General features: G+C 41.5%; 1 protein-coding gene across 1 annotated transcript; it reads left to right on the top strand.

Annotated features, from left to right (window-relative positions):
- The first annotated feature begins 291 nt into the window (after window positions 1-291).
- LOC137342348 (immunoglobulin lambda-1 light chain-like) lies at window positions 292-4,400 on the top strand. The gene is made up of 3 exons (XM_068006284.1): window positions 292-425; window positions 574-924; window positions 3,849-4,400. The coding sequence occupies exons 1-3, from the start codon at window positions 377-379 to the stop codon at window positions 4,169-4,171; spliced, it is 723 nt and encodes a 240-aa protein (XP_067862385.1). The 5' UTR covers window positions 292-376; the 3' UTR covers window positions 4,172-4,400.
- Window positions 4,401-24,668: the final 20,268 nt, after the last annotated feature.

Genomic DNA, 24,668 nt, shown 5'->3' on the forward strand with positions numbered 1-24,668 from the left:
TTGGTCGTCATTTTAACACTTTTTAAATTCTGTAATTTCTCTGTTAAATAGCAGCCAATGGAATTTCATATCAACTTATTAAGCTCCTCCATGCTAAGATGGACAAAGCAATTTACCGCAGCAGTTTCTGAATGTCGTGATTGAGTTTAGTATTGACAAAAATAAGATTGGCTATAATTCGCTTTACGCAAACGTCAATCAGACTAATTCCAAGGACCCAATAAAAGGCTGCGACGTGATAGAAATTTGCATAAATCATAAATGCATGGTTATATCCCCGTGTGTGAAAGTTCTTAAAGAGAGGTTTAGAAGGAGCCCGATCATTACGTTCGTGCAGGGAAACATTTTGTTTTGACCTTGATTAAAAATCTACACAATGAGTGAGTGGCTTCGTGTTCTCGCCGCCCTGATCTACTGTTTGCAATGTAAGTACAGGGCTGTAAAAATCTTCAATATTCCTGCTCTTTATATTACGCTGCTCGGGTCCTGTACATGAGCTGCAGGAATCTGAATTACAATTGTTTTCCGTGATTTTACTGAGGGTCACTTATCAATAAATTGTTATTTCACCAGGTACCAACGCGGATACCGTGTTGACTCAGCCAGGATCCATCTCAACTTCATTGGGGAAAACCGTCAAGATCACCTGTACCCTGTCTGGAGGCAGCATGGGCAGCTACTACACGAGCTGGTACTGGCAAAAACCCGGCGGTGCCCCTGCCTTTGTTTGGAACGACAATTATTCGAGCAGAGGTTCGGGGATTCCGGATCGATTCACTGGATCCAGGGATACGTCGAGCAACGTCATGCATTTAACGATCACAAACATACAATCCGGGGATGCCGCCGATTATTCCTGTGGTGCCTGGATTAGCAATAGCGCTGGATATACTTTCGGCAAAGGAACCAAGTTGAATCTGGGTAGTAAGTACATTTTTCGCCATGTATATCTGGGATTCTTCAATGCCAGTTTTCAATTTTGGGCTTAATCTGGTTGTAGTGAAAATGCTTTGGAACATACATTTATAATTCTCCGATTCTCTCGGTATGTATAGAGGGAGATTTGTTTCCATTCTGTTTGTCAAATGCTCATGAGACTGTCGCACAACAATTGCAATATTATGGATGAAGTGCTAAAATCTTCCGAATATTTTTCTTGGGTCGGTGACTCGCTGATTTGAAACATATTCGTAAAGCGTTCGTCACTCTGCATGAGGCGCCATTTAATACATATACGGGCCCTGGTGATTGACTTACATTGCCTTCCCGCTGTGATTATTGACTCCCGTAGACCAAGAAAAGGCGCATTGAGTGAAAACTTTAATGTGAAATCTTTTATAGTTCCCCTGACACGGTGCCATTAAAGATTCCGAATCAGAGAGTTGGAGCATGTGTGCTTTCTGGGGTAACTCACTGAATTCAAACTTAATGGTTCAGTTAGTGCGACATTTTCAGTATTGTATTTCATGATAGTCATTAATTCATAATTTCACTAGTAAGTAACAAATAATTATAATACATAGTGATTGGGTTAGAAATTTCAATATAAATTATACATTTTAAGGAAGTATTTTTTATTGAGGTTATAATACATAAAATGTGATTCGAAAAAGCTTTCCAATCTTCCTTCGGAAAAGCTTTATGGTCATTTCCGGTCTTGTAAAGTCCTATGTTTTTCAGAAAACTGGGAAACATTGCCTGGAAAGAGATTAGTTTAAGCAGGTCAAATGATGCGTCCTGGGTGACTGTGATCGCCTGGAGCTTGCTTGATTGCCTTCAGGAGTCCAGGAGAAATTTCCCAGAACTTTCCCGGACTTGGCCACGTGCTTTTCGGTGTATTGCCTCCCCCAGAAGATAACAGTACAGGAGGGTGGTGCATGAGTGGAAATCCTCAGCAACCAGGGGGCTGATGCTCTTTTTTCGCCTTTCATTTCATATATTTGAAACATTGTAATGCATCAGTGATTGATCCAGCGCCGATATTAAAACCACTGACAAGATTCAATACCTTCCAATCCGTTTCATTTTGTATGAATGCTACCGCAGAGTAAGAATTCGGATTTTTGTTCCTGTTTCTTGAATTGATTTAATTCTGACAGTAAAAAAATGTGTAAACCAACAAATAACCCAAGAGACTTAAACGGCATTTTGATTAGACTATTTAGCTACATGCTGTAGAAAGGTTTTGCTTCATTCCATTACAAATTGTTCCATTCAAGTTACATCTGGTGCAAGTTAAATTTCAAGAACGATTTTAACAGAGTAAGAGATTATACTTTAGCACAATTTACACTTCCGTGCTTGGTTTCGCTCAGTTGGTAACTTTCTCGCGTGTGGATCAAAACGCTTTGGATTTAAGCCCCTTATCGGGAGTTACATCAGAACATAAGAGCGGGAGTAGGCTATTGAGCCCCTTGATCCTGTTCCAGAATTCTATTGGATCGTGGCTGCTCTGTACCTCAACTCCATTTACCCGTCTCTGTTCCATATCCCGTGATAACCTCACCTTACAAACATGTAGCGATCTCAGTCTTGAAAATTTCAATTGACCCAGCATCCACAGTCTTTTGGGGGGAGAGAGTTCCAGATTTCCACTACCCTTTGTGTGGAAAAAGTGCTTCCTGATTTCACTCCTTAATGGCATTGTCGACAATGCCTTCCTTTGGATAGCACCGTAAATAGGGCTCCCACCTTTATGTTCATGTGCACCTTAACGATCCTGTTGCATTATTCGAGGAACAGCAGAGAATCACAATCAATACAACCAACCCGCCTTAACCATTGACTCCAAAGAAACAAGCTGGTGTCTGTAGCTTCATGTTTTGTTGAAGTTTACTAGCACTGCACTTCATAGTAATATATGGGAGACCTGATATGGTGCTATATAAATGCGGCTCGATAATCTTTTGGTAATATAAAGAAATAGAAGCAGTTGAACTTTCTGCAGCAGACCGTTCCTCCTGTGACTCGGCAGCCAATAGATAAATATTGAACAGCGTTTGCATCTAACAGCGTCTCGAGCGTGACTCTGCCAGGGTACAATGGTAGTCTCAGCATTTAAATTATAACTGACTGAAAATATTGAACAGGCTGGGACTCTGAATGATTGAACAGGCTGGGGCGCTTTTTTCTAGAAAAGAGGATTATGGGTGACCTAATAGGTCATAAATATACGATAGTCACCAATAAATCCAACAAAAAATTCAGGAGAAACCTCTTTTTCCTGAGGGTGGTTAGAATGTGGAACTTGCTACCTATTGGAGTAGTTGAGGCGAATAACATGGATGCGTTTAGATAAGTTGGATAAGTACATGAGGGGCGAAAGGAATAGAAAGATATGCAGATAGAGTTAGATGAAGTAGTGTGGGAGGAAGGTCGTGGAGCATAAACACCGGCATAGACCAGTTGGGCAGAATGGCCTGTTTCTGTGCTGTAAATTCTATGTAATTCTTTGTAATAATCCAAGGAAAATTGGTGCGGTTGAGCGTTATTAAACTTGCATCGTAATATTCTTAATAAGTTTCAACTACATATTAAAAGGTCGTTTAAATAAAGCAACACTACGATCTTCAGGATGTAGTTCAAGTAAGAGTGAAACGTCGTTCCGTTTTAATTTTTTTCGAGTTCCACGGGGCCCTCGGTTTTTCTTCAATTCGTTACATAGTTTTCTAGATCTAGTGCACCTTGGTGATTAGTTAAAGAATATTATCAATCTCCCATTCCAACACTCTTAAGCTTGTACGATGGTACCGAGTTTAAAAACATTGAAATAGCAAAACGTTGAATTTCGAATTTTAACTTCCAATTCAAAGTGGATCGACCCTCATTGTTTCTACTTTTCTTTCCAGATCCACGAGTCCCCTCGGTATCCCTTCTTCCGCCTTCATCAGTTGAAATCACAGAAAAGAACACGGCAACACTGGTGTGTTTGGTGAGCGGTTTTAACCCGGGCGCTGTGGAGATTGACTGGACTGTTGATGGCAGTGTCAGAGAGAATGGTGTTGAGACCAGTCGGGTCCAGCAGGAGACGGACAACACGTTCAGTGTGAGCAGTTATCTGACTTTGCGAGCTCCAGACTGGAACTCACACGAGCTTTACTCCTGTGTGGTTAAACACGAGACTCAGGCAAACCCGCTTCAAACAAGTATCGCGAGATCCAGCTGTACCTGATTCATGAATCTTATGTATTCCTCTATTATACCATTGGTAAACTTTCTTTGAACAAAGTTGGATTTTATAGGTTAGGTTTTTTATTTTTATTGCTGTATTTCGAGTCAGAACAATAACGATGCAGTTAGTGTGTTTGCTTCAATCCACTGGGTGTAACCCAAGAGTGTTTTGACACCTTCTCTGTATCATTAGAAGTACTGCAGTGCAATAAAAATACTGTTCCACCGTCTCAGATGATGTTATTCTTTTCTTGCTGTAATCCTCTCTGAGTGTATGACAATTTTTAAAACGTCCAAGTCGCGAGGTCCCATTCTTTGTAACCTTTTGCTAATTTACATGAAACTGACAAACACTCGCTGGAAATAACGATTTAAAGAACCGAGAGGTGACGGGTAGAAATAATACAACGTATAAAAAGCTAATTTGGCTCAATTTGGTGGGTATATTGATTGAACTGCATTGTATTTGTGATTGCGTTTAATATTCTCCCTTGTTCTGAGTGACCTCGGTGAGAAACTATATAAATACCAAATAACGTTGTATCATACACGTTGGAAAAGATAAATATTAATCGGAGTTCCAGCTGAATAAGAATATAATCTGAATTTTAAAAAGAACGCATGAAATCATAGAATGATACAGCTTAGAGGGGGCCATTCGGCCAATCGTGCCTGTGCCGGCTCTTTGAAAGAGCTATTCAATTGGTCCCACTCCCCTGATCTTTCCCCATAGTCCTGCAATTTTCTTCCCTTCAAGTAATATGACACCGTCTCAAAGTTCATGTTCCAAGTAGTTAAGGCACCCATCCCATGTTCAGACGAAACATACGCATGTTAGAGATAATTTTGGACCCATTTTCATTGCATTTACCAGACTCATAAGCACACGAACAATACAAATACCCTTTTTTGTGCAAAAAGGTTAATAAAAGGAATGGATATCCCTTTTCTAACCAAAGGTGTCGCTGTGAAGTGTAAGGAGGTGTGGGCAGATCACGGCTCAGTCAGGATAACTTGACATTGGCAGAATGCATTATGGTTGAATGGCTTGAGAATTACGAATGTTACTAAGGGACAAACTAGTTTAGGGGTAATGGGAAAGTACAACAATGAGCTCATCGAAGCCATGTAAGAAAAAAAGATTAAGAGATCTTGAGATAAGAGACCAAGGATCTTGTGGTACGGATGTCGTTCGAACAAGGGAGGCAATGACATTAGTGGAGAGGGAGTTCCAAGGCAGAACTACTGCAACTCAGTTCAGCTATGCCTGTTTGCTAATCTGTATAAATATGAATGATTAGTAACACACATTCAGTCCAAGCACTGCAAACTGCCATGAGTGGTACCGTTTGTATGTCCCAAATACACCTTCTACTTGTGAGTTTATAGGCGTATATCACTTACTTGTAGTCTTACTGCGCTCTCAATAAACATCTGTCAATCAAGCACTTACTCATGGGCCTTAGAATCTGTTAATTACTATTTATACAACACTTTTTGTCACCTGTAGCAGGATCCTAAGCAGTGGTGATTTGACCAGCGACTCCGGAACTGATCATTCCTGAGACAACGCCAACGCGTATAAGAGAGGACTCAAGAATGGGAATTGAAGATGAAGTTAATAAAAAGTAAAAGGAATGAAGAACTGAGGAGAATATGTACAAAAATACACGCTATTGGCTCTCTGACGGTAAGGGGCATGATGGGAAACACCGACCCAGTGAGCAAGTTGGTTCAGGGACTAGAGAAAGAGCTCTTTAATGCCCAAAAGAATTATAAAAATAACACCAAAGCAGCGGTGGTGCAACGTTTGTCGGCCGTTGCTAAGGCATTTTCAGATGGGAATAAGAAACTAAGAGATAGTATGAAAGAAAAGGAGAAGCAAGGGCCATGTGTAATCTGTCAAGAACTAATAACACAACTAGAACAGTGCTCAAAACATTGTAATAAATTAAAGGACATTGTGCAGGAGGAGGAGTGTCAGGCGCTAAAGCCAGCCATTAAACAATAGACAGAGGCAATAATGCAGTTACGTGAAGAACCCTCGGCTAGTCACATCGAGTGTAACAAAAGAATTAAGGACAAGGGAAAGAAATTAAAAGCCCACAAGGCTGTTCCCAGATCTTCACCGTGCCAGGCTTGGGTGAAGACTCCGCCCAATGGGTGATTACATTGATAACACTGTAGGGGGACACAAACCCACGTCCCCAGAGCTAGTAAACAAGATGGCCCAACAGGAGGACCAATACAAGCCTGGGAAGGAGCATTTCTTACACCGAAGTAAGGTTTTAATTCAGTAAAAATCTGGGTTAAGTATTCAACATCAGAGATTGAAAGTTGAGATGAGAGAAAAAGAATAAATACAGGAAAAGAGGATATCCCTTTTCTACCATTGGCACAGGCTACACCAGGATCTGTTCTTGTTTCAGCGTACTGTTTTGTTTTCAATTTCCCTGTGAAACTGCAGTCTGTGGAATTGTGCGGGGGTAGCTCCGCCCCCTTTTCGCAGTCGCTCGCGAAAGTGTTAACCCTTTGTAGGCCTTACTTGAGTTAACATTGCTACCTGTAAGAATAGGTATAGTGGGTATAATAGCCAGCATCATATTCAGCTGGATCACAGCAGTCTTAAAAGGAGTTAATGGATTTAAATCAGTCTCCGAGCACAAAGGGACACAGAGATTAGCACCAAAGTTTGGGAAGAAGTGACGAAGAGGATTTTTATGATGGCCTGGTGCCAGAGCCTCTGGAATTAGTATGGAAACGAGAAAGAATAATAGGCTTCCTCTGTAATAAATATCGAGAAGTGATAAAAAAGTTGACGGCCATGAAGCTAAGATGCGGTCAGTCATGAGTGAAGAATGGCCGAGAGCAAAAATCAGTTGGCGATACGCATGCGCACATAGGGAGGCGGTAATTAAACTGCAGAATGCAATGATGTATTAGCTGAACTTACTTTCCACCAACTTCACGTCACAGAAATATGCTTACCTATTAATCTGATGTCTTAGCCATGTAGTTAACCCTATAGCCCTCCAATTTCTAATCTCCATGCTGCCCCTTGGTGACATCATCCGAAATCAGATTTCACATGTACACTGATGCTACCCAGCTCCACCTCACCACCACTTCCCTCAAGCCCTCCACTGCCATTGTGTTGACAGACTGCTTGTCCGAGTCTTGGATGAGCCAAAATTTCCTCCAATTAAATATTGGGAAAACTAAAACCATTGTCTTCGGCCCCACAAACTCAGTTCCCTAACCACTGATACCATCCCCCACCCTGGCCACGTCTCAGGCTGAATCAGACTGTTTGCAATCTCAGCGGCCTATTTGAATATGAGCTAAGCTTCCAACCCAATATCATCTCCAGCACAAAGACTGCCTACTTTCCCCTCCGTAATATTACCCATCTCCACCCCTTCTGCAAACCATCTGCTGCTGAAACCCTTGCCCACGCTTTTGTTACCTCCCGGCCCAAGGCACTCCTGGCTGACCTCCCATCTTCCCCCCTCCGTAATCTTCAGCTCATCCAAAATGCTGCTGCCTGTATCCTAACTCGCATCAAGTCCTGTTCACCATCACTCCTGTGCTCACTGACCTACATTGACTGTCGGTCCACCAATGCCTCGATTTTAAAATTCCCATTCTCATGTTCAAATCCCTCCACGGTCTTGCCCTTCCTTATTTCTGTAACCTCCTCCAGCCCAATAACCCTCTGAAATCTCTGCCTTCCTCCAGCTCTTGCCTTCTGTGCATCTCCCACTTCATTCACCCCACCATTGGTAGTGGTGCCTTCAGTCGTTTCAGCTCTGGAATTCCCTCCCGAAACCTCATCGCCTTTCTACCTCTCTCTCCTCCTTTAATATGCTACTTACAACCTACCTCTTTGAACAAGCATTTGTTTATTTGCCCTAACGTCTCATTCTTTAGCTCGGTGTTAAATTATGTCTGTTTACGCTCCTATGAAGCTCAATAGGATCTTTTCCTACCTTAAAGGCGCTATATCATTGCAGGTTCTTGTTGTTGTTGATGTTATTCTATCTGTACCGAGAACAAAAGTGAACGTGGCACTGACTGAGGGAAAATCACTCCCAACCCTTCTCCAGTCAAGCAACACACGCTTGTCCTAATTCGTCGTTTCCTGTTCTCAAATAACTTTCTATCCATGCTGCTACATTTCCTATTATATATATCCAACAAGGAATTCAGGAGAAACTTCCTTACCCAGTGAGAGGTTAGAACTTGCTACCACATGGAGTTACTGAGGCGAATAGCATAGATGCATTTACGGGGAAGCTAAATAGGTGCATAAGGGAGAAAGGAATCGAATGATATGCTGATGGGCTTAGATAAAGTAGAGTGAGAAGAGGCTCGTGTGGAGCATAAACACCAGCATAGATCAGTTGGGCCGACTGGCCTGTTTCTGTGCTGTAAATTCAATGTAATAGGTCTACACTTTCTATCAAGCCTCTTGTGCGATATCTTGTTGGATAAATTCAGGAAATCCATACACATTACATCCACTGCAGTATCTTTATATCTCTAATCTGTGAATTGATCCATATTTTATACTTGGAAATATGGCATTGCAAACCTGAGATATGCACATTATTCATTGCAAAAGAGCAGCCAAGTACAATCCTGATAGGTTTTATTACCACGAGTGAGTCGCAGGGTCGATTCATGAGAAAGACTTGACAGTCACACATCCAAAATCTCCTGAAGAAGGGAGACCAAATGTGATGAATTCCAAAATATTGTCATTGTAAGAATTAGATAGAGGCAGAACACATTTTCTGTCTAAAAGTATATATAAATTCATGATGTACTCTACAAATTTAGAGCTGGATCTAGGTAAAACTAACTGCTACCCGGTTCTTGCATGTTAAGCTTCCCGAAAGTTTATTTTTCTTAGACTTCCAAGCAAAGTCAATCGGGGGCACAGGTAATAAATGAGTACTTTGCATCTCTCTTTATCAAGGAAGGAGATACGGCCAAACTCACAGTAAAAGAGGAGGTAGTTGAGATACTGTACGGGATAAAACTGATAAATTGATTCGTACTAAAAAGGCTGGCTTTATGTACACAGGTCGTTGAAGGTGGCAGGACAGGTTGAGAAAGCAGTTAAGAAAGCATATGGAATCCCGGGCTTTATAAAGAGAGGCATAGAGTACAAAAGCAAGGATGTTGTGTTGAAACTTTATAAAACACTGGCTAGGCCACAATTGGAGTATTGTGTCCAATTCTGGACATGGCACTTTAGGAAGGATGTGAAGGCCTTAGAGAGGATGCAGACAAGATTTACTAGAATGGCTCCAGGGATGAGGGACCTGTTACATGGATAGACTAGAAAAGCTGGGATTGTTCTCCTTAGAGCAGAGAAGGTTGAGAGGAGATTTGATAGAGGTTCAAAATCATGACAAAGTAAACAAAGAAAACTGTTCCCACTGCACCGCTTTCTCAACCCGTCCAGCCACTTTCAAAGATTTGTGCACATATACCCCCAGGTCTCTCTGTTCCTGCACCCCCTTTAGAATTGTACCATTTAGTTTACATTGCCTCTCCACGTTCTTCCTACCAAAATATACCACTTCACGTTTCTCTGCATTAAATTGCATCTGCCACGTGACCCCCATTCTACCAGCCTGTCTATGTCCTCATGATGTCTATTACTATGTTCCTCACTGTTTACCACACTTCCAAGTTTTGTGTCATCTGCAAATTTTCAAATTGTACCCTGTGCACCCAAGTCCAAATCATTAATATACATCAAATAAAGCAGTAGTCCGAATACCGACCCCAGAGGAACACCACTGTATACCTTCCTCCAGTCCAAAAAACAACCGTTCACCACTACTATCCGTTTCCTGCCACTTAGCCAATTTTGCATCCATGCTGCCACTGCCCCTTTTAGTCCATGGGCCTAAATTTTGCTGACAAGCCTATTAAGTGGCACTTTATCAAACGCCTTTTGAAAGTCCATACACCACATTGCCCTCATCAACCCTCTCTGCTACCGCATCAAAAAACTCAATCAAGTTAGTTAAACATGATTTGTTTTTAACAAATCCGTCCTGGATTTCCGTTATTAATCTACACTTGTCCAAGTGACAATTTATTTTGTCCCGGATTATCGTTTCTAAAAGCTTCCCCACCACTGAGGTTAAACTGACTGGCTTGTAGTTGCCGGGTTTATTGTTACACCTATTTTTGAACAAGGATGTAATATTTGCAATTCCCAGGTCCTCCGGCACCACTCTCATATCTAAGGAGGATTGGGAAATTACGGCCAGTACCTCTGCAATTTCCATCCATACTTCCTTCAACAACCTTGGATGCATCCCATCCAGACCGGGTGACTTATCTACTTTCAGCATAGCCAGCCTTTCAAGTACCTCCTCTTTATCAATTTTCACCCCATCCAGTATCTCAACTACCTCCCCTTTTACTGTGACTTTGGCAGCATCTTCTTCCTTGGTAAAGACAGATGCAAAGTACTCGAGCAATGGGTACTATGACTTGGATATAAAGGGCATAATTTCAAAGTTTGCAGATGCTTAGAAATACAATCAACAGTGAGGAAGATAGTAGCAGACTTCAGGCAGACATAGACAGACGGGTGAAGTGGGTAGACATGTGGCAGATGAAATGTAATCCAGAGGAGTCTGAAGTGATGCATTTTGGAAGGAAAAATGAGGAGAGGCAATATAAAATAAATGGTACAATTTTAAAGTGAGTGCCGGAACAGAGACTGCTAACGGTTCAGATACATAAACCTTTGAAGGTGGCAGGTCAAGTTGGCTGTTAGAAAGGCATACGGGACCCTTGGCTTTATAAATAGAGGCATATTGTACAAAAGCAAGGGTGTTATGGTAGCCCATTGTAAATCACTGGTTAGGCTTCAGCTCGAGTATTATGTCCAATTCTGGGCAACACACTTTAGGAAGGATGCCAAGATCTTGGAGAGGGTGCAGAGGAGATTTACCTGAATGGTACCAGGTATGAGGGACTTTAGTTATGTGGAGAGACTCGAGAAGATGTGATTGTTCTCCTTCGAGCAGAGAAGGACAAGTGGAGACTTAGTAGAAGTGTTCAAACTTATGAGAGGTTTTGATAGCGCGGACTGGGAGAAACTTTCTCCATTGCCATGAGGGTCGGTAACCAGAGGACACAAATTTAAGATAATTTGCAAAAGATCCAGCGAGGAAACGAGGAGATTTTTTCTTTATGCAGCGAATTGTTACGGTCTGAAATGTACTATCTGAAAGCGTGGTGGAAGCAGATCCAATAGTAACTTTCAACAGGATATATACACTTGAAAAGGAGAAATGTATAGGGCTATAGGGAAAGAGCAGGGAAATGGGACTAATTGGATAGCTCGTTCAAAATGGCGGCATAACCACGATGGGCCCAGCTTCCTTCTTCTGTGCTCCATGATTCTGTGAGAAACAAAGCCACTTTGCAGGGATAATGGAGTGTATGTGGTGCGACACTGCCATCTACTGGTATAGCAGCACATGACCATAATCTCAGACACATAAAGATCACATGACAATAATCTCAGAGCATCTCGGTGCATAAATATGCTCACTTTCAGTAATTTTTTGGTATTCCATGTTGAGAACTCGCCTGGATTGGTTAATAGTTCGTAGAGCCGAGGAATATCCTAACAGTGAGTGTATAGACATATACCTTGCACTTTCTGTCATATTAATAAAACCAATACAATCTGAATTAATCTATTGGGCTGATCTAACAATAAACTGTCCCACCAAATCACTCAAAGGACTTGTGCAGTCCTTACTCACTGTCTGACGTTTAAAATAATTGAAAAAGACTTTTCCAATTACTACTGCATCTATTCCCATTCCTCTTTTTACGACTGTTTTGGCTCTCTAATAGGCTCGATCATATTATTTTAGTTAACCTCAACTGTGTCATACCTGCCCCTAATCTATTGACATTTATTCTCTTTATACTTGGTGAAATATTTATTTTTGAGTTTAATTTATGTGGGAAACTCTCTATATAGCCATTTGGATTTCATGTTATTATCTGTTCTCCCTTTTATCCAAGGAACATAATGGTTTCCCTGATTTCATTAGAAATACTGAATAAAGTAGATGTTGCCAAATGCGTTTACGTCTCGTGACCAGGGAATTCCTAACCCCTAAAGGAGCAATGCCTAGGGTTAACAAGAAGCTGAATTTGGACTCCCAATCCCACAATCCACACACCCACTTTTAGATGAAATATTGACCTTTCCTATATAGAAACTACTGGAAAAGTTCAACACAGATAGAGCGACAGCAACGATTTTAAATTGATCTCACTAATTTAGAGATAGTCTCGCAACCTCGCTGACTTCATTCAATCTCTGAATTATATACGATGTGCAAACTCATGTGACGGTAATTTTACCATTTTGCTTTATAAATGTGTAAAAAGTGCAGCATTTTGACTAAGGAAATCGTCCAAGGAGTGAGCGGTGGGGTTGTGCTTACCACATGTTGGGGCAATTTTAACTTTGGGCGATGATGTAAAATGGGGGAGATGCTTACCAGTTTTACACTACTGCCCAAGGTCAAAATTATCACTGTTTATTTTAAAACGTTATTATCTTAATCTAAATGCTTTTGGGCAGCATTCTTAAATAACAAGTGATCAAAAATACATGTTCAATTTTTCGTTTGTATGTTGACTGAGGAAACCATCCGATAAAGCATCTGAATAGCTATTTTGGCAGCGTAAATTCGGCATGCAGAATTTCCGCTTCTAGGGGCTTATCCCGGTCACCCACCGTGAAGTCGGCAGAAGACCCTTGACAAACATTGAAAAGTTTCAAACTCTCACTGTAAACTTGAAGATTGATTGCCATTCTGTCATACTATTATTCTATTTAACCCAGAAATGCCAGTGCTATTGTAACCCTGAAATCAGGTCTGCTCTTAAGGTTCTGTAGCACAATGCTAAATATGGGCCGCCTCAATAGAGCTATAACACTGTTAAGGATTGATAAAACTCATTTTACTGTGCAAGAATTTTTTAAAAAGAAAGGCTTGCATTTATATAGCGCCTTTCACGACCTCAGGATGTCCCATAGCGCTTTACAGCCAATTAAGTACTTTTGAAGTGTAGTCACTGCTGTAATGTAGGAAATGCAGCAGCAAATTTGTGCACACCAAGGTCCCACAAAGAACAATGAGATCGTGATCAGAAAATCTGTTTTTTGATGATGTTAGTTAAAGGATAAATATTGGCGAGGATACTGAGGAGAATTGCCCTACTCTTCTTCTAAACAGTGCCATGCAATCTTTTGCATCAAAGACGTGTCAGTTTAACATGTCATCCAAAAGAGGGCACCTCCGACAGTGCCGCACTCCCTTATACTGCACTGAAGGGTCAGGCTAGATTTTATGCTCAAGTCTCTGGAGTGAGTATTTGAACCCACAACCTTCTAACTCAGAGGCGAGAGAGCTACCACCGAGTCACGGCTATTCAGCAATGCAACTGTTGGTGATGCAACTTCTTGTTCTGTTCTAACTGATGCCTTCTTATTGAGCGAATGGCACCTCAGTCATGTTAAGAAGCAACCCGTTGGTGGCAGAATGCTGTACTGATCAATGTTAATTGAATTGGCTTATTTAAACCAATTCAAAACAGGCTTAATTAGCATCATATTTTCAATCCTAGACGAGGATTTGAATTCTAATGCAGTCTCCTACGTGCGGTGATGGTAAATGTTCCACAGTTTTAGGTCCTGAGAAAGAATGAATTGCAGTGGGACACTGAGGGGTTATAAAGGATTAATTGTGTCGTGTTGATGACAAAGACATGAGGGAATTATCTAAAGCCTAGAGGCGATGCAGTGCAAAGCAACAAGGCGGATCCGTAGCATCAGTTAATTGAGTCAACAGGAAGCATTGCAGCAAATGGAACTGTGCAGCCTCCAAAGGAGATGGCTGGGAGGGGACTCTCACAGAAGTGTGCAAGATACTAAATGGCATTAAGTTAATCGGGGGCACCACAAGGTACGCCTGGAGACTAGAACAAGGAAACGTGCCTTAAAACTGGTAGATAAAACGTTTTGGGAAAGTTCCACGAAGAATTCCTTGAGGCAATGAGTGATCAACACTTGGAATTATCTTCCGGGTTGGGGAGTGGAGGAGAAACTCCACACGCATTCACCGCATGCAGTAACTGGTGCGGTGAAATTACATTGTCCATACTTTTCATGGGGAAGCTTAATAAGTTGATATGAAATTCCATTGGTTATTATTTAACTTTAAGATTACGCCATTTAAAATCTGTTAAAATTATGATCAAATTAATTAAATGCAAACTTGAAAGGTGAAATCTCTTCCGCAAACGGCAATTGATGTTAGTTCAATTGCTAACTTTAAATCTGACCTGGATAGCTTTTTGCCAACCAAAGGTATTAAGGGATATGGGCCAAAGGCAGGTTTATGGAGTGAGATCACAAATCAGCCACGATCTTATCAAAAGGCAGAGCGGGCTCGAGGGGCTGAATGGCCAACTCATGTTCCTATGTACCTAGATATAGCAACATCACACAGTGCAATTTGATCCCATATGTCTTTGTAGAATTGAGAGAAACAAGATTTTCATTGTTCGATGGAAAGAGAGAACAAGCTACAGTGATTCAGTCACTGGGTTAAGAGACAACTGGAGGTTGCGAGCAGCGAGAGGGTGGCATATCCGCATATCTCTTTATCCTTCAATGAACATAAGCCTTAATCATTTCGATTTTCTTCCATTTTTAACCTTCATCACCCACAAACAACTCATTTTTAAAATTTCACAATGGCAATAAACAACGTTTGATGATAATGTTCCGTAAACTAGTTCTCCCCAAATAGCTTTAGAGAATGGCATCAATATTACAGTTTATTATAGATTTCTTGGTACAGCTCAGATGGTAGATTGTGCTATTCGTGCTCTCGGCGGGAGATGCTCAGTGGGCGTGAGCTGGGAAAATATACTGTAGATGCGCATTGAGGAGTAACTTGTTTCATTAAGCAAAATAACCTGAACTCTGTGAGACAACAGGTTCCGTTCACTTTGGGCACGAAGGACGATATTGAAAAAAGTTGTTGCTCTTTCGAGCAGTTAGCCAGAGATAGGCATTTCATTCTGCGCTTTACGCCGCTGCTCTTTCTGTGATGTAGGAAACAAATCGGGAAGATCTAGAAAGAGAAGAGAATCTTTCATTATCCGAACCTGAAATAATTTAATCAGTGAACTCCACAAACAGTTCACGGCAACATTTCTTAATTATGCGGCAGGTGTTCAATATTTCACTTCATCATCCTTTCGCTGTACAGGGGAGAGGTTCCCCTCTTCAACACTGAGGGCAGTTCGGTTAAATTGACCTCCGGTGTGGGATCTGCACAGATAAAGAGTGGTTTTGCTGTTTGTTTTTTTCAAATTTGTATTGGGAATTGGTTTTCAGTGCTACATATTTTAACAATTATCACAGGAGAAATATTTTTGTTTTGTGAGCATATGTTCGAGCCCGTTCGATTTTCCGAAATGCGATCGATCTAATAATCAGTGCGATCAATCAGACAGATTAAAGAATCCTCGTTTCTAAAAAAAACTTTGATTCACTCCCCCGATACTTTACCATTTTGGTAAATCCGCCGCCGCCCACGCACAACGCACCACCCCTCACCCCCCATACACCCTTACCCACACATACACCCCCACCCCACACATACACACACCCAACCCCCACAAATCCCCCACCCTACACGCCCCCCACACACACCCTACCCCCCACACATACACGCACATACATCCCACATACACCCCCACCCCACACATACACACACCTACCCTCTCCCTCACACCCACACACACACCCAAATATTCATCATCTTGGCGCTTTCTTTCATTATTTTATCTTTTGAAACGCATTGAAATATTTTAACGTGGGTGCGTTCCAAGAAGTTTCAAGTGAAGTTTAAAAAGAAAAAAGAAAGAATTGTATTTATATAGCGCCTTTCCCGAGCTCAAGACTTGATAAAACCCTTTACAGTCAATTAATTACTTTTGATATGTAGTCACTGTTGCACTGTAGGAATCGCGGCTGCCAATTTGCGCACAGCAAGGTCCCACAAACAGCAGCGTGATAATGACCAGATAATCTGTTTTTGATTTTAGTTGAGGGATAAATTTTGGTCTGGACACCAGAGAGAACTTTCTTGCTCTTCTTCGAAATAATGCCATAGGATGTTTTAGATCCACCTGATAGGGTTAACATCTCATCTGAAAGTCCCTCCAACAGTGGAAGTGTCAGTCTATATTTTTGCTCAATTCTCTGGAGTGGGGCATGAACCCATAACCTCGTGACTCAGAGACATAAGCACTACCACCGAGCCACGCTAGATACGTATTACTATCATCTAAAGAGGCCATCAGGGAACTTTGCAACATCCTGAAGGCAAACCTATAAATTGCTTCCAAGATAGGGACGATTAAATCAGTGGCAACATTTTCAAAAGGCATTCGTTAAAGTGCCACATAAAAGGTTTTTATGCAAGATAGGGTCTCATGGCGTTGGGGGTAATATATTAGCATGGATAGAGGATTGATTTTCTGGTTGGCAGGCTGTGACTAGTGGGGTACCGCAGGGATATAGCTATTTACAATCTATATGAATGACTTGGATGAAGGGACCGAATGTAGTGTATCCAAGTTTTCTGACGATTCAAAGCTAGCTGGGAAAATAAACTGTGAAGAGGGCACAAAGAATCTGCAAACGGATATAGACAGGTTACGTTAGTGGGCAAGAAGGTGGCAGATGGAGTATAATGTGGGGAAATTGAGGTTATTCACTTTGATAGGAAGAATAGAAAAACAGGATGTTTTTAAATGGTGAGAAACTATTAAATGTTGGTATCCAGGGAGATTTTGGTGTCCTGGTACAAGAAACACAAAAAGTTAGCATGCAGGTACAGCAAGCAGTTAGGCAGACAAATGGGAGTCTGGCCTTTATTGAATGAGGTTGGAGTACAAGAGTCTTACTACAATTGTACAGGGCTTTGTTGAGACGTCACCTGGAGTACTGCGTGCAGTTTTGGTTTTCTTATCTAAGGAAGGATATATTTGCCTTAGAAGCGGTGCAATGAAGGTTCACTGGAGTAATTCCTGGGATGAGAGGGTTGTCCTCTGAGGAGAGGTTGAGTAGAATGGGCCTATGCTCTCTGGAGTTTAGAAGAATGAGAGGTGATCCCATTGAAACATATAAGAATCTGAGGGGGCTTGGCAGGGTAGTGGCTGATAGGTAGTTTCCCCTGGCTGGAGAGTCTAGAGCTAGAGGGCACAGTCGCAGGATAAGGGGTCGGCCATATAAGACTGAGATGAGGAGGCATTTTTTCACTCGGAGGGTTGTGAATCTTTGGAATTCTCTACCCCAGAGGGCTGTGGACGCTGAGTCGTTGAGTATATTCAAGTCTGAGATAGATAGATTTTTGGACTCTAAGAGAATCAAGGGAAATGGGGATCGGGCAGGAAAGTGGAGTTGAGGTTGAAGATCAGCCATGATCTGATTGAATGGCGGAGCAGGCTCGAGGGCCTGTGTGGCATATTCCTGCTCCTATTTCTTATGTTCTTATGTGCTAACATCTGCGTACATTATATTATGTTCCTGGGTCCTTTCAATCAACAACAGGAGATAAATGAAAAATCTGCCAACTTGCAGCGCACAATAGTAACATGCAAGATATAAACCACATGGTTGACTGGCCCAATGAATTTATCAATCCCTCCATGGTAACGAGGTAGTGGTACGAAAAGAGCTCTGCACTTTAACTATTTGCTTGGATTCTCAAGTGCGCACACTTGATATCAGGCACGTGGTTATACAGGCCCCTGTCCACCATGCCAATCCTTCAGGAATGGTTACTGTCACTTGAACATCGGTACAGATTCAAGCACGTTCATGCGCAATAACGTTGTCAAAAAAATCCATCAGCACTGCTTTCCACAGCCTTATATGAGGACTCACCATTCCAAGAATATTTCTCCACAGATGGATTGACCGGCTTCGTGGCAATTGCTATTTTTTGTATGTTAAAAAATTAGGAAGCTGTCGTTATGTATTTGCAGTTATGTTTATTGTGTGCTTGAGTGTTAATAATTTTATTCCACGTTATTGCTTTCGGCATTTTGAGACCTCAAGTCTGGTTTGGGCAGTTATATCATTACACCAAGAAAGCAGTTATTAAATTCAATTCCTTGGTTCTTCGCGCAGTTGCGCCGGTTGTACTTTTCCGAATATACTCAAAGACCTTCCCTACGCTCATCGATTCCATTCATAATTTTAAGAAATGGGACTCAAGTGTGTATCCTGTAATCTTGTGCAATGAATATTGTTGTGTTGTATCGATATTCTATGTAACCAACGAGAGGCTGAGGTACAGTAATGCAAAAAATAAATTAATTGTTATCCTCGTGACAAGTTTAGCTCTGCAGATTGATGCGAACTATTAGTCACATTTCTTGAAGTATATTACTGTAACCCCTGACGCTCATGCAATTTGTAGTTTGATAGATGTAGTTAAATACAATAATTGTTCGTGATTCACTTCGCTTACTGTTCAGTCCTTGATACTTCAGATGAGCTGCTGGAGCTTCGGGTAAAAGAGTTCTACGCATAACTCTGATTCAGAGGGCAGAGGGGAATCAGCTGAATCAACTTGACACCAGACTCACAAAAAGTTCGAAAGTGTAAGACCCCGTTACGTTTAAAATGTTTAAAATGGAATCTGCAACAGATTTGATTTCAATGAAGCCAGTTTTCTCTTTTATTTCAACCATTTCAGGCTACGATCTGGGCAATTAAAAACTGTTTCACAGTAAACTTTGCAGTTTATGTTTCCGGCTCTTCAATAACTTTTCCTTACAGGGAGTCAACAGGGCTCGCGTGTAAGCCAGTCCAAAGGGAGGTTTAGGCCTTCTCACCGTGCATATAATAGTTCGATTTTTTTTTAAAAAACTATTAAATATTATGCTTTATCTGTATTGCTACTCTTCTCGGTGACATAAAACAGAACAAATCAGCAAAGCAGAATAAAATAAATCTAAAATAAAAACAGAAAATGCTGGAAGCACTCAGCAAGTCAAGTAGCAACTATGGAGAGAGAAACAGAGTTAGAACTGGAAGGTGTTGGAGATGAACAATTCTTAAGCAAGTACAGCGCCAGGGAAAAGGGGTCAGGAAAATAACAAGGGAGGTCTGTAATGGGCTGGGAGGGTGTGGGTGTTGGCAGGAGTGATTAAATGACAAAAGCGATGATGATACATGGCAAAAGATGATAGCGAGTCATCGTTGCTTGCACCATTATCCGCAATTCTCGAAATACGGGTACCAGGCTTATTACACCCCGTGGTTTATTACAGCGCGATATACAGAATGGATTTGTATTGTCATAATTGTGAGGAAATCTTTTAATAATTGATGATTGACGAATGATTTTTGTATATATCTGATAAATCTGAAATAATGAAAATAATCATACATAAACTGACGCAGACTCAATGTACCAAAATGAGTGAATCCCAATATTTTGGTGTTTGGTCTTTAACGTTGTAAATGTTGCAAGGTCGTTTAGTGAGCATTTTAGAATTAGAATAGGAAGAGGGAAAGATTTCGCACTCAAAACGTCAAGAGACGCGGAAATGTTTTAATTAAATAGAGATTGCTTGAGTAATGAAGAAACAAAGCATCCGGTGGCATCAATTAAAGACCGACACCCACCACAAAGATATAGAAATTATAAAATAACTGGATTCCAATTTTGATCAATTACGTTTTCATCAGAGCTATTTTCATTTAATATTTTTGGACATAAAACTCTCAAATAAATCTATCTGTTGTTATGGAGTTGTACATAAAATCATTCATTGTTTTTTTACATGCCCCAAAACAGCTATAGTAGCTTATCAACTCCAACGCCGCAGTCTTCAACGGTTTGGGGATATTAGTAAAACAAAAAACAAGCCTTTTTTGTGGACGCTTCTGACAACACCGCATTTATTGTCCATCCATAGCTGCCGTAAGAAGATGATGGTGGGCCTTCTCCTTGAGTTGCTGCCATCGTTATGCTGATGGGACTCTCACCATGGCGTTAGGTATGGAATTCCAGGATGTTGACCGAGCGATGATGAAGAGATGGCGATGTAAGTCCACGTGTGACGTGGAAGGGATAGTGCTCCCACAGCATTGCTGCTCTTGTCCTTCTGGGTTGTGGAAATCGTAGGGAGATGGGTGCTATCCAAGTAACGTTGGAGAGTTCATGAAATCAAGCCAACTGCTCTGTCCTAGATGGTGTAGAGATTCTTGAGTGCTGTTGGAGCTGCACCCCACCAGCTGAATCCCACTCCATATTTAGAGATAGTGGAGAGCTTTTGAGCGGTCAGGAGGTGAGGCACTTGTCATAGATTATTCCGCGTTTTCTCTGCTCGTATAGCCACAACCTTCATTTGACTGCTCCAATAAAGATTCTCGTCAATGGTGACCACCAAGATTTTGATGATGGACGACCAAGCGATGTTTGCACCCCTAAAGATCAGGGGCATGTGGTTGGCTTTCTCTACTTCGAGGTGATCATTACCTGGCATTTGTATGGCACGAATGTCACCTGCCACGTGTCAACCCAAGCCTCTGTGTTGTCCCAGTCCTGCGGTAGGGGGGCACGGACTGTTTCAATATAGGAAGAATTGTCAATGGAATTTAGCGCTGTAGAATTGTTAGCATTAGACCCACTCCTGACCTTATGATGCTTCCCTGAGGAACTTTTGCGGTGATGTGTTGGAACTGCTATGATTGGCCTTGGCTAACCATAATCATCCTTCTTTTTGTCAGTCATGACTCCAGCCACTGGAGTGTTTCCCTTTGACCCACATTAGCCTCAGTTTCTGTAGAGTTCCTTCGTGCCGGGTTTGGTCGAATGCAACATTACTATTGAGGGCAGATATTCTCATGTCTCATCTTCAGCTCTTGCATCCATTTCTAAATCAAGGCTGGGGTGAGGCCTGGAGCCAAGTGGTTCTAGAGGAACCTAAAATGAGCATTGGCGAGCGGGTTATTGGCAAGTCGATGTTATTTGATGTCACTATTGCTTACTTTTTCCTTCATTTTGCTGATGATTGGGAACAGGCTTGTAGGCCGGTAATTAGCCTGATTAGCTTTATTCTGTTTCTGTCGATAAAACACACAAGAGCAACCTCACACATTGCCAGAGTCATAGCTATACTGCTAACAAGGATATGTATACATAAACTGTGATTGCAAATGTACCAGATTCTAAACATCTTTCGCCCATTGGTAGAAATTAATTATTACTTCAGAAAGGAAAGTAGCTCACATTTGGAGAATATAATCAGCAATTAGTGGAAAGAGAAGGACTGAAATGTTGGAGAAAGGATGGAGAAAGGGGCAGAACGTAAAAAGGAAACCTTGATTAATGGAATGATAGAACAAAGGAATGCAGAGCCAGAAAATGAATAATGGCAGTGGGAATGAATAGGTGACCATGTTGACGAAAGTTGAAGATAAACGATTGTAAACAATTTTACAACACCAAGTTATAGTCCAGCAATTTTATTTTAAATTCACAAGCTTTCGGAGGCTTCCCCCTTCGTCAGGTGAACGATGTGAAAATGATAATCAAGAGAGACAAGAAAGAAAGTGGCACAGCATGTAGGAGCCGAAGAGAAAGAGCAGCCGTGGTTAGTGGCGAGGTTACAAGTGAAGTAACAAAGATGATGGTGTGAGGAAAATTGTTAGGATAGTCAGAACGAGAGACTATGCATATCATAAAGTTTCAGATCAGCAGATCCAGCTGGTTTGAGATCAAAGAAAAAGTAGAAAGAAAAGATTCGATTTGAGAGAAGCGGCTAAACAAACTGCAATGAAAGGGTGGGGTTAACGGATATTGGTAGAGAGAAAGATAATATGAGTTGGAAATCAACGAAAATCAAGGTGAACATATACTTATATGAACAGAAGATAGCTATTAGACCAAATTGGTCGAATTGGTCGAATCGATTCCTTATTGTAGGGAAAACCTGATTTCCCAGTGGTTCATGAACCTGGACAGTGGTCAGTCGAAGAAAGTCCCACTTTCACAGTAATTTCCTTAATCAAAAAGATATTTAATGATTGAAAAATTCACACAAGCATGAAGCAAAGCAAGCAATACATACCACCATAAAAACCAAGGATTACAGCGTCAAGAAAGAAGAGTGATCAACACTCTATAGCTCTTGAAGTTTCTTCTTCTTGTTGTTGAAGTTTCTTCTTCCAGGTGAATTCATCAAGCTTCTGTGACTGCAGCTCCTCTGACTGAACCATACAGGGAGTTGGGAACTCAACCAGATGTGTGACTGCATAGGCTACAGCTACCAATTCGACTGCCTGTGCAGACATATGCATGGGCAGTTTAACAGATAATTCTGCTTGTTTGTAGGGGTCATATATTCCACATTCTGTCTTCCATTCTCCACTCTCTGCTCTACTGGATCCATCCACATATATACCTCGAGTGTCAGTCAGCACTCCTGCCTTTATTGGAACTTTCTGTTGGTATTGGTTGGCCACATTACACTGGCGCATTTCTCCCTGATACATCAGATTTCCTGCCAAGCTCGGTGGATCTGGGTTGTGGTGGACCTTAATATCAATTTCCTGCAATAACAGGGTCCACCGGGCTAAGCCGACGTTAGTCACTGAACCGTCCCCTGAATCTCCCGACTGACAATAACGCGATTGGAGTGTGATTGGTTAATAGATGCATCTGTGGTAATCACACTATGTAAGTTAAATGCTTAATGGCCCAAGAGGTGTTTTTTCACATGCGAAATATGTTAGTTCTACCAGGCTAAGGAGTCGGAATACATTAGCTGTTTGGCATGGGTCTTATGAGTTCGGATGCTGATATTGTATATTCACTGGCTGCCGTTTCTAGATAGAAGGGCTTTTGTGGGTCAGCTGGGGGTGGGACAGGGGTTTCTTGTAAAGCCTCCTTTCGCCTTCGAACTGCCTCTGTACAGGTGGGAGTCCAATCCCAATTAACATCCTTTTTTAATAAAGTATAGAGGGGTGCATCCAACATGGCAAAATCGTCTATAAAATCCCTGCAGTACACCACCAACCCTAAAAATGGCCGTAACGCCTTAACAGATGTTGGTAGGGGTAGCTCTTGCACACATTTTATTTTCATTTCGCCAATGCCCCTCCCATCTTTGTGAATGTCTACTCCCAGAAAAGTTACCTTATCCTGTGCTATCTGTGCATTCTTTGGATTAACCTTTAACCCTTCTCTGGTTAACATTTGTAACCGTTCTTTTAGCAATGTTGCGTGGCCTTCCCTGTCCACGGTATGCAACAATAAATCATAATGTATTAAACATTCTAAAATGAATTATGGCTTTAGTCACTTGTTGATGGAAAATAGAGGATTAATTGTGAAACCCTTGTGGTCAACAAGTCCAGGTATACTCTTCGTCCTGTAATGTAAAGGCAAACTTGTACTGGTGTTCCAGATTAAGGGGAACTGACCAAGCACCGTTTCAGGTGTCCAGTTCCGCGAATACAGCAGATTTCGGTGTGGGCCTTATTAGTACCGCTGGTGCCGATGCCACCATTGGGACGCAAGAGGGCATTGCCTTATTTAACTGTTGGTAATTGATAGTCAATCACTGTGACCCATCTGTTTTCTTAACAGGCCAAATAGGCGAATTTGTTCCAGTCGCTATTGGGTCTAAGGCACCTTGCTGGAGGAGCGAGGCTATTGCCTTTCTAATGTGCTCATTTGCTTTCCAGGGGAAGCAATACTGTTTCAATGGATGGGGCAAGCCGTGTCCCTGCATGTCCACCACTCCTTTCATTCTACCACAATCATGTGTATGTTTGGCGAATAGTGCCTCATTTTTTTCCTGTTGTTGTATCGCAGGGCAAAAATTACGGAATATTTAATCAAATTCATACCCTTGCATTTTGGTAAGCACACATATCTCCACGTAACCTGGGAACACTCTCGGTTCCTTTATCTCTGTCTCCTCAGCCTGCCAAAGGATTCTATTAGCTAGATCCAAATCAAATCAGGCCAAATGGGTTCAGCTAAAGAAAAAAAAGGGGTGGTCACACTCCTGGGAGTGTACTATTGACCTGCAAACAGTCAGTGGGAGATAGAAGAGCAAATATGTAGGCAAATCTCTGAGAAATGCAAGAACAATAGGGCAGTAATAGTAGGGGATTTCAACTACCCTAATATTAACTGGGATACAATCAGTTCAAAACGTATAGAGGGCACAGAATTCTTAATTGCATCCAGGAGAACTTTTATGGCCAGTACATAACAAGCCCAACAAGAGTGGGACTGTTCTGTATTTAATTTTAGGGAATGAACCTGGGCAGGTGGAAGGAGTATTAGTGGGAGAGCATTTTGGTAGTAGTAATCATAATTCAG

The sequence above is a fragment of the Heptranchias perlo genome, chromosome 25 (assembly GCF_035084215.1).
Source record: "Heptranchias perlo isolate sHepPer1 chromosome 25, sHepPer1.hap1, whole genome shotgun sequence".
NCBI lineage: Eukaryota > Metazoa > Chordata > Chondrichthyes > Hexanchiformes > Hexanchidae > Heptranchias > Heptranchias perlo.

What these genes read in the sequence shown, in the direction of transcription:
- LOC137342348 (XM_068006284.1), top strand. Translation starts at nt 377, where the DNA reads ATGAGTGAGTGGCTTCGTGTTCTCGCCGCCCTGATCTACTGTTTGCAA. An exon ending in CCTGATCTACTGTTTGCAAT is followed by an intron (nt 426 to 573) that starts GTAAGTACAGGG and finishes TTATTTCACCAG; the next exon opens with GTACCAACGCGGATACCGTG. An exon ending in AACCAAGTTGAATCTGGGTA is followed by an intron (nt 925 to 3,848) that starts GTAAGTACATTT and finishes TTTTCTTTCCAG; the next exon opens with ATCCACGAGTCCCCTCGGTA.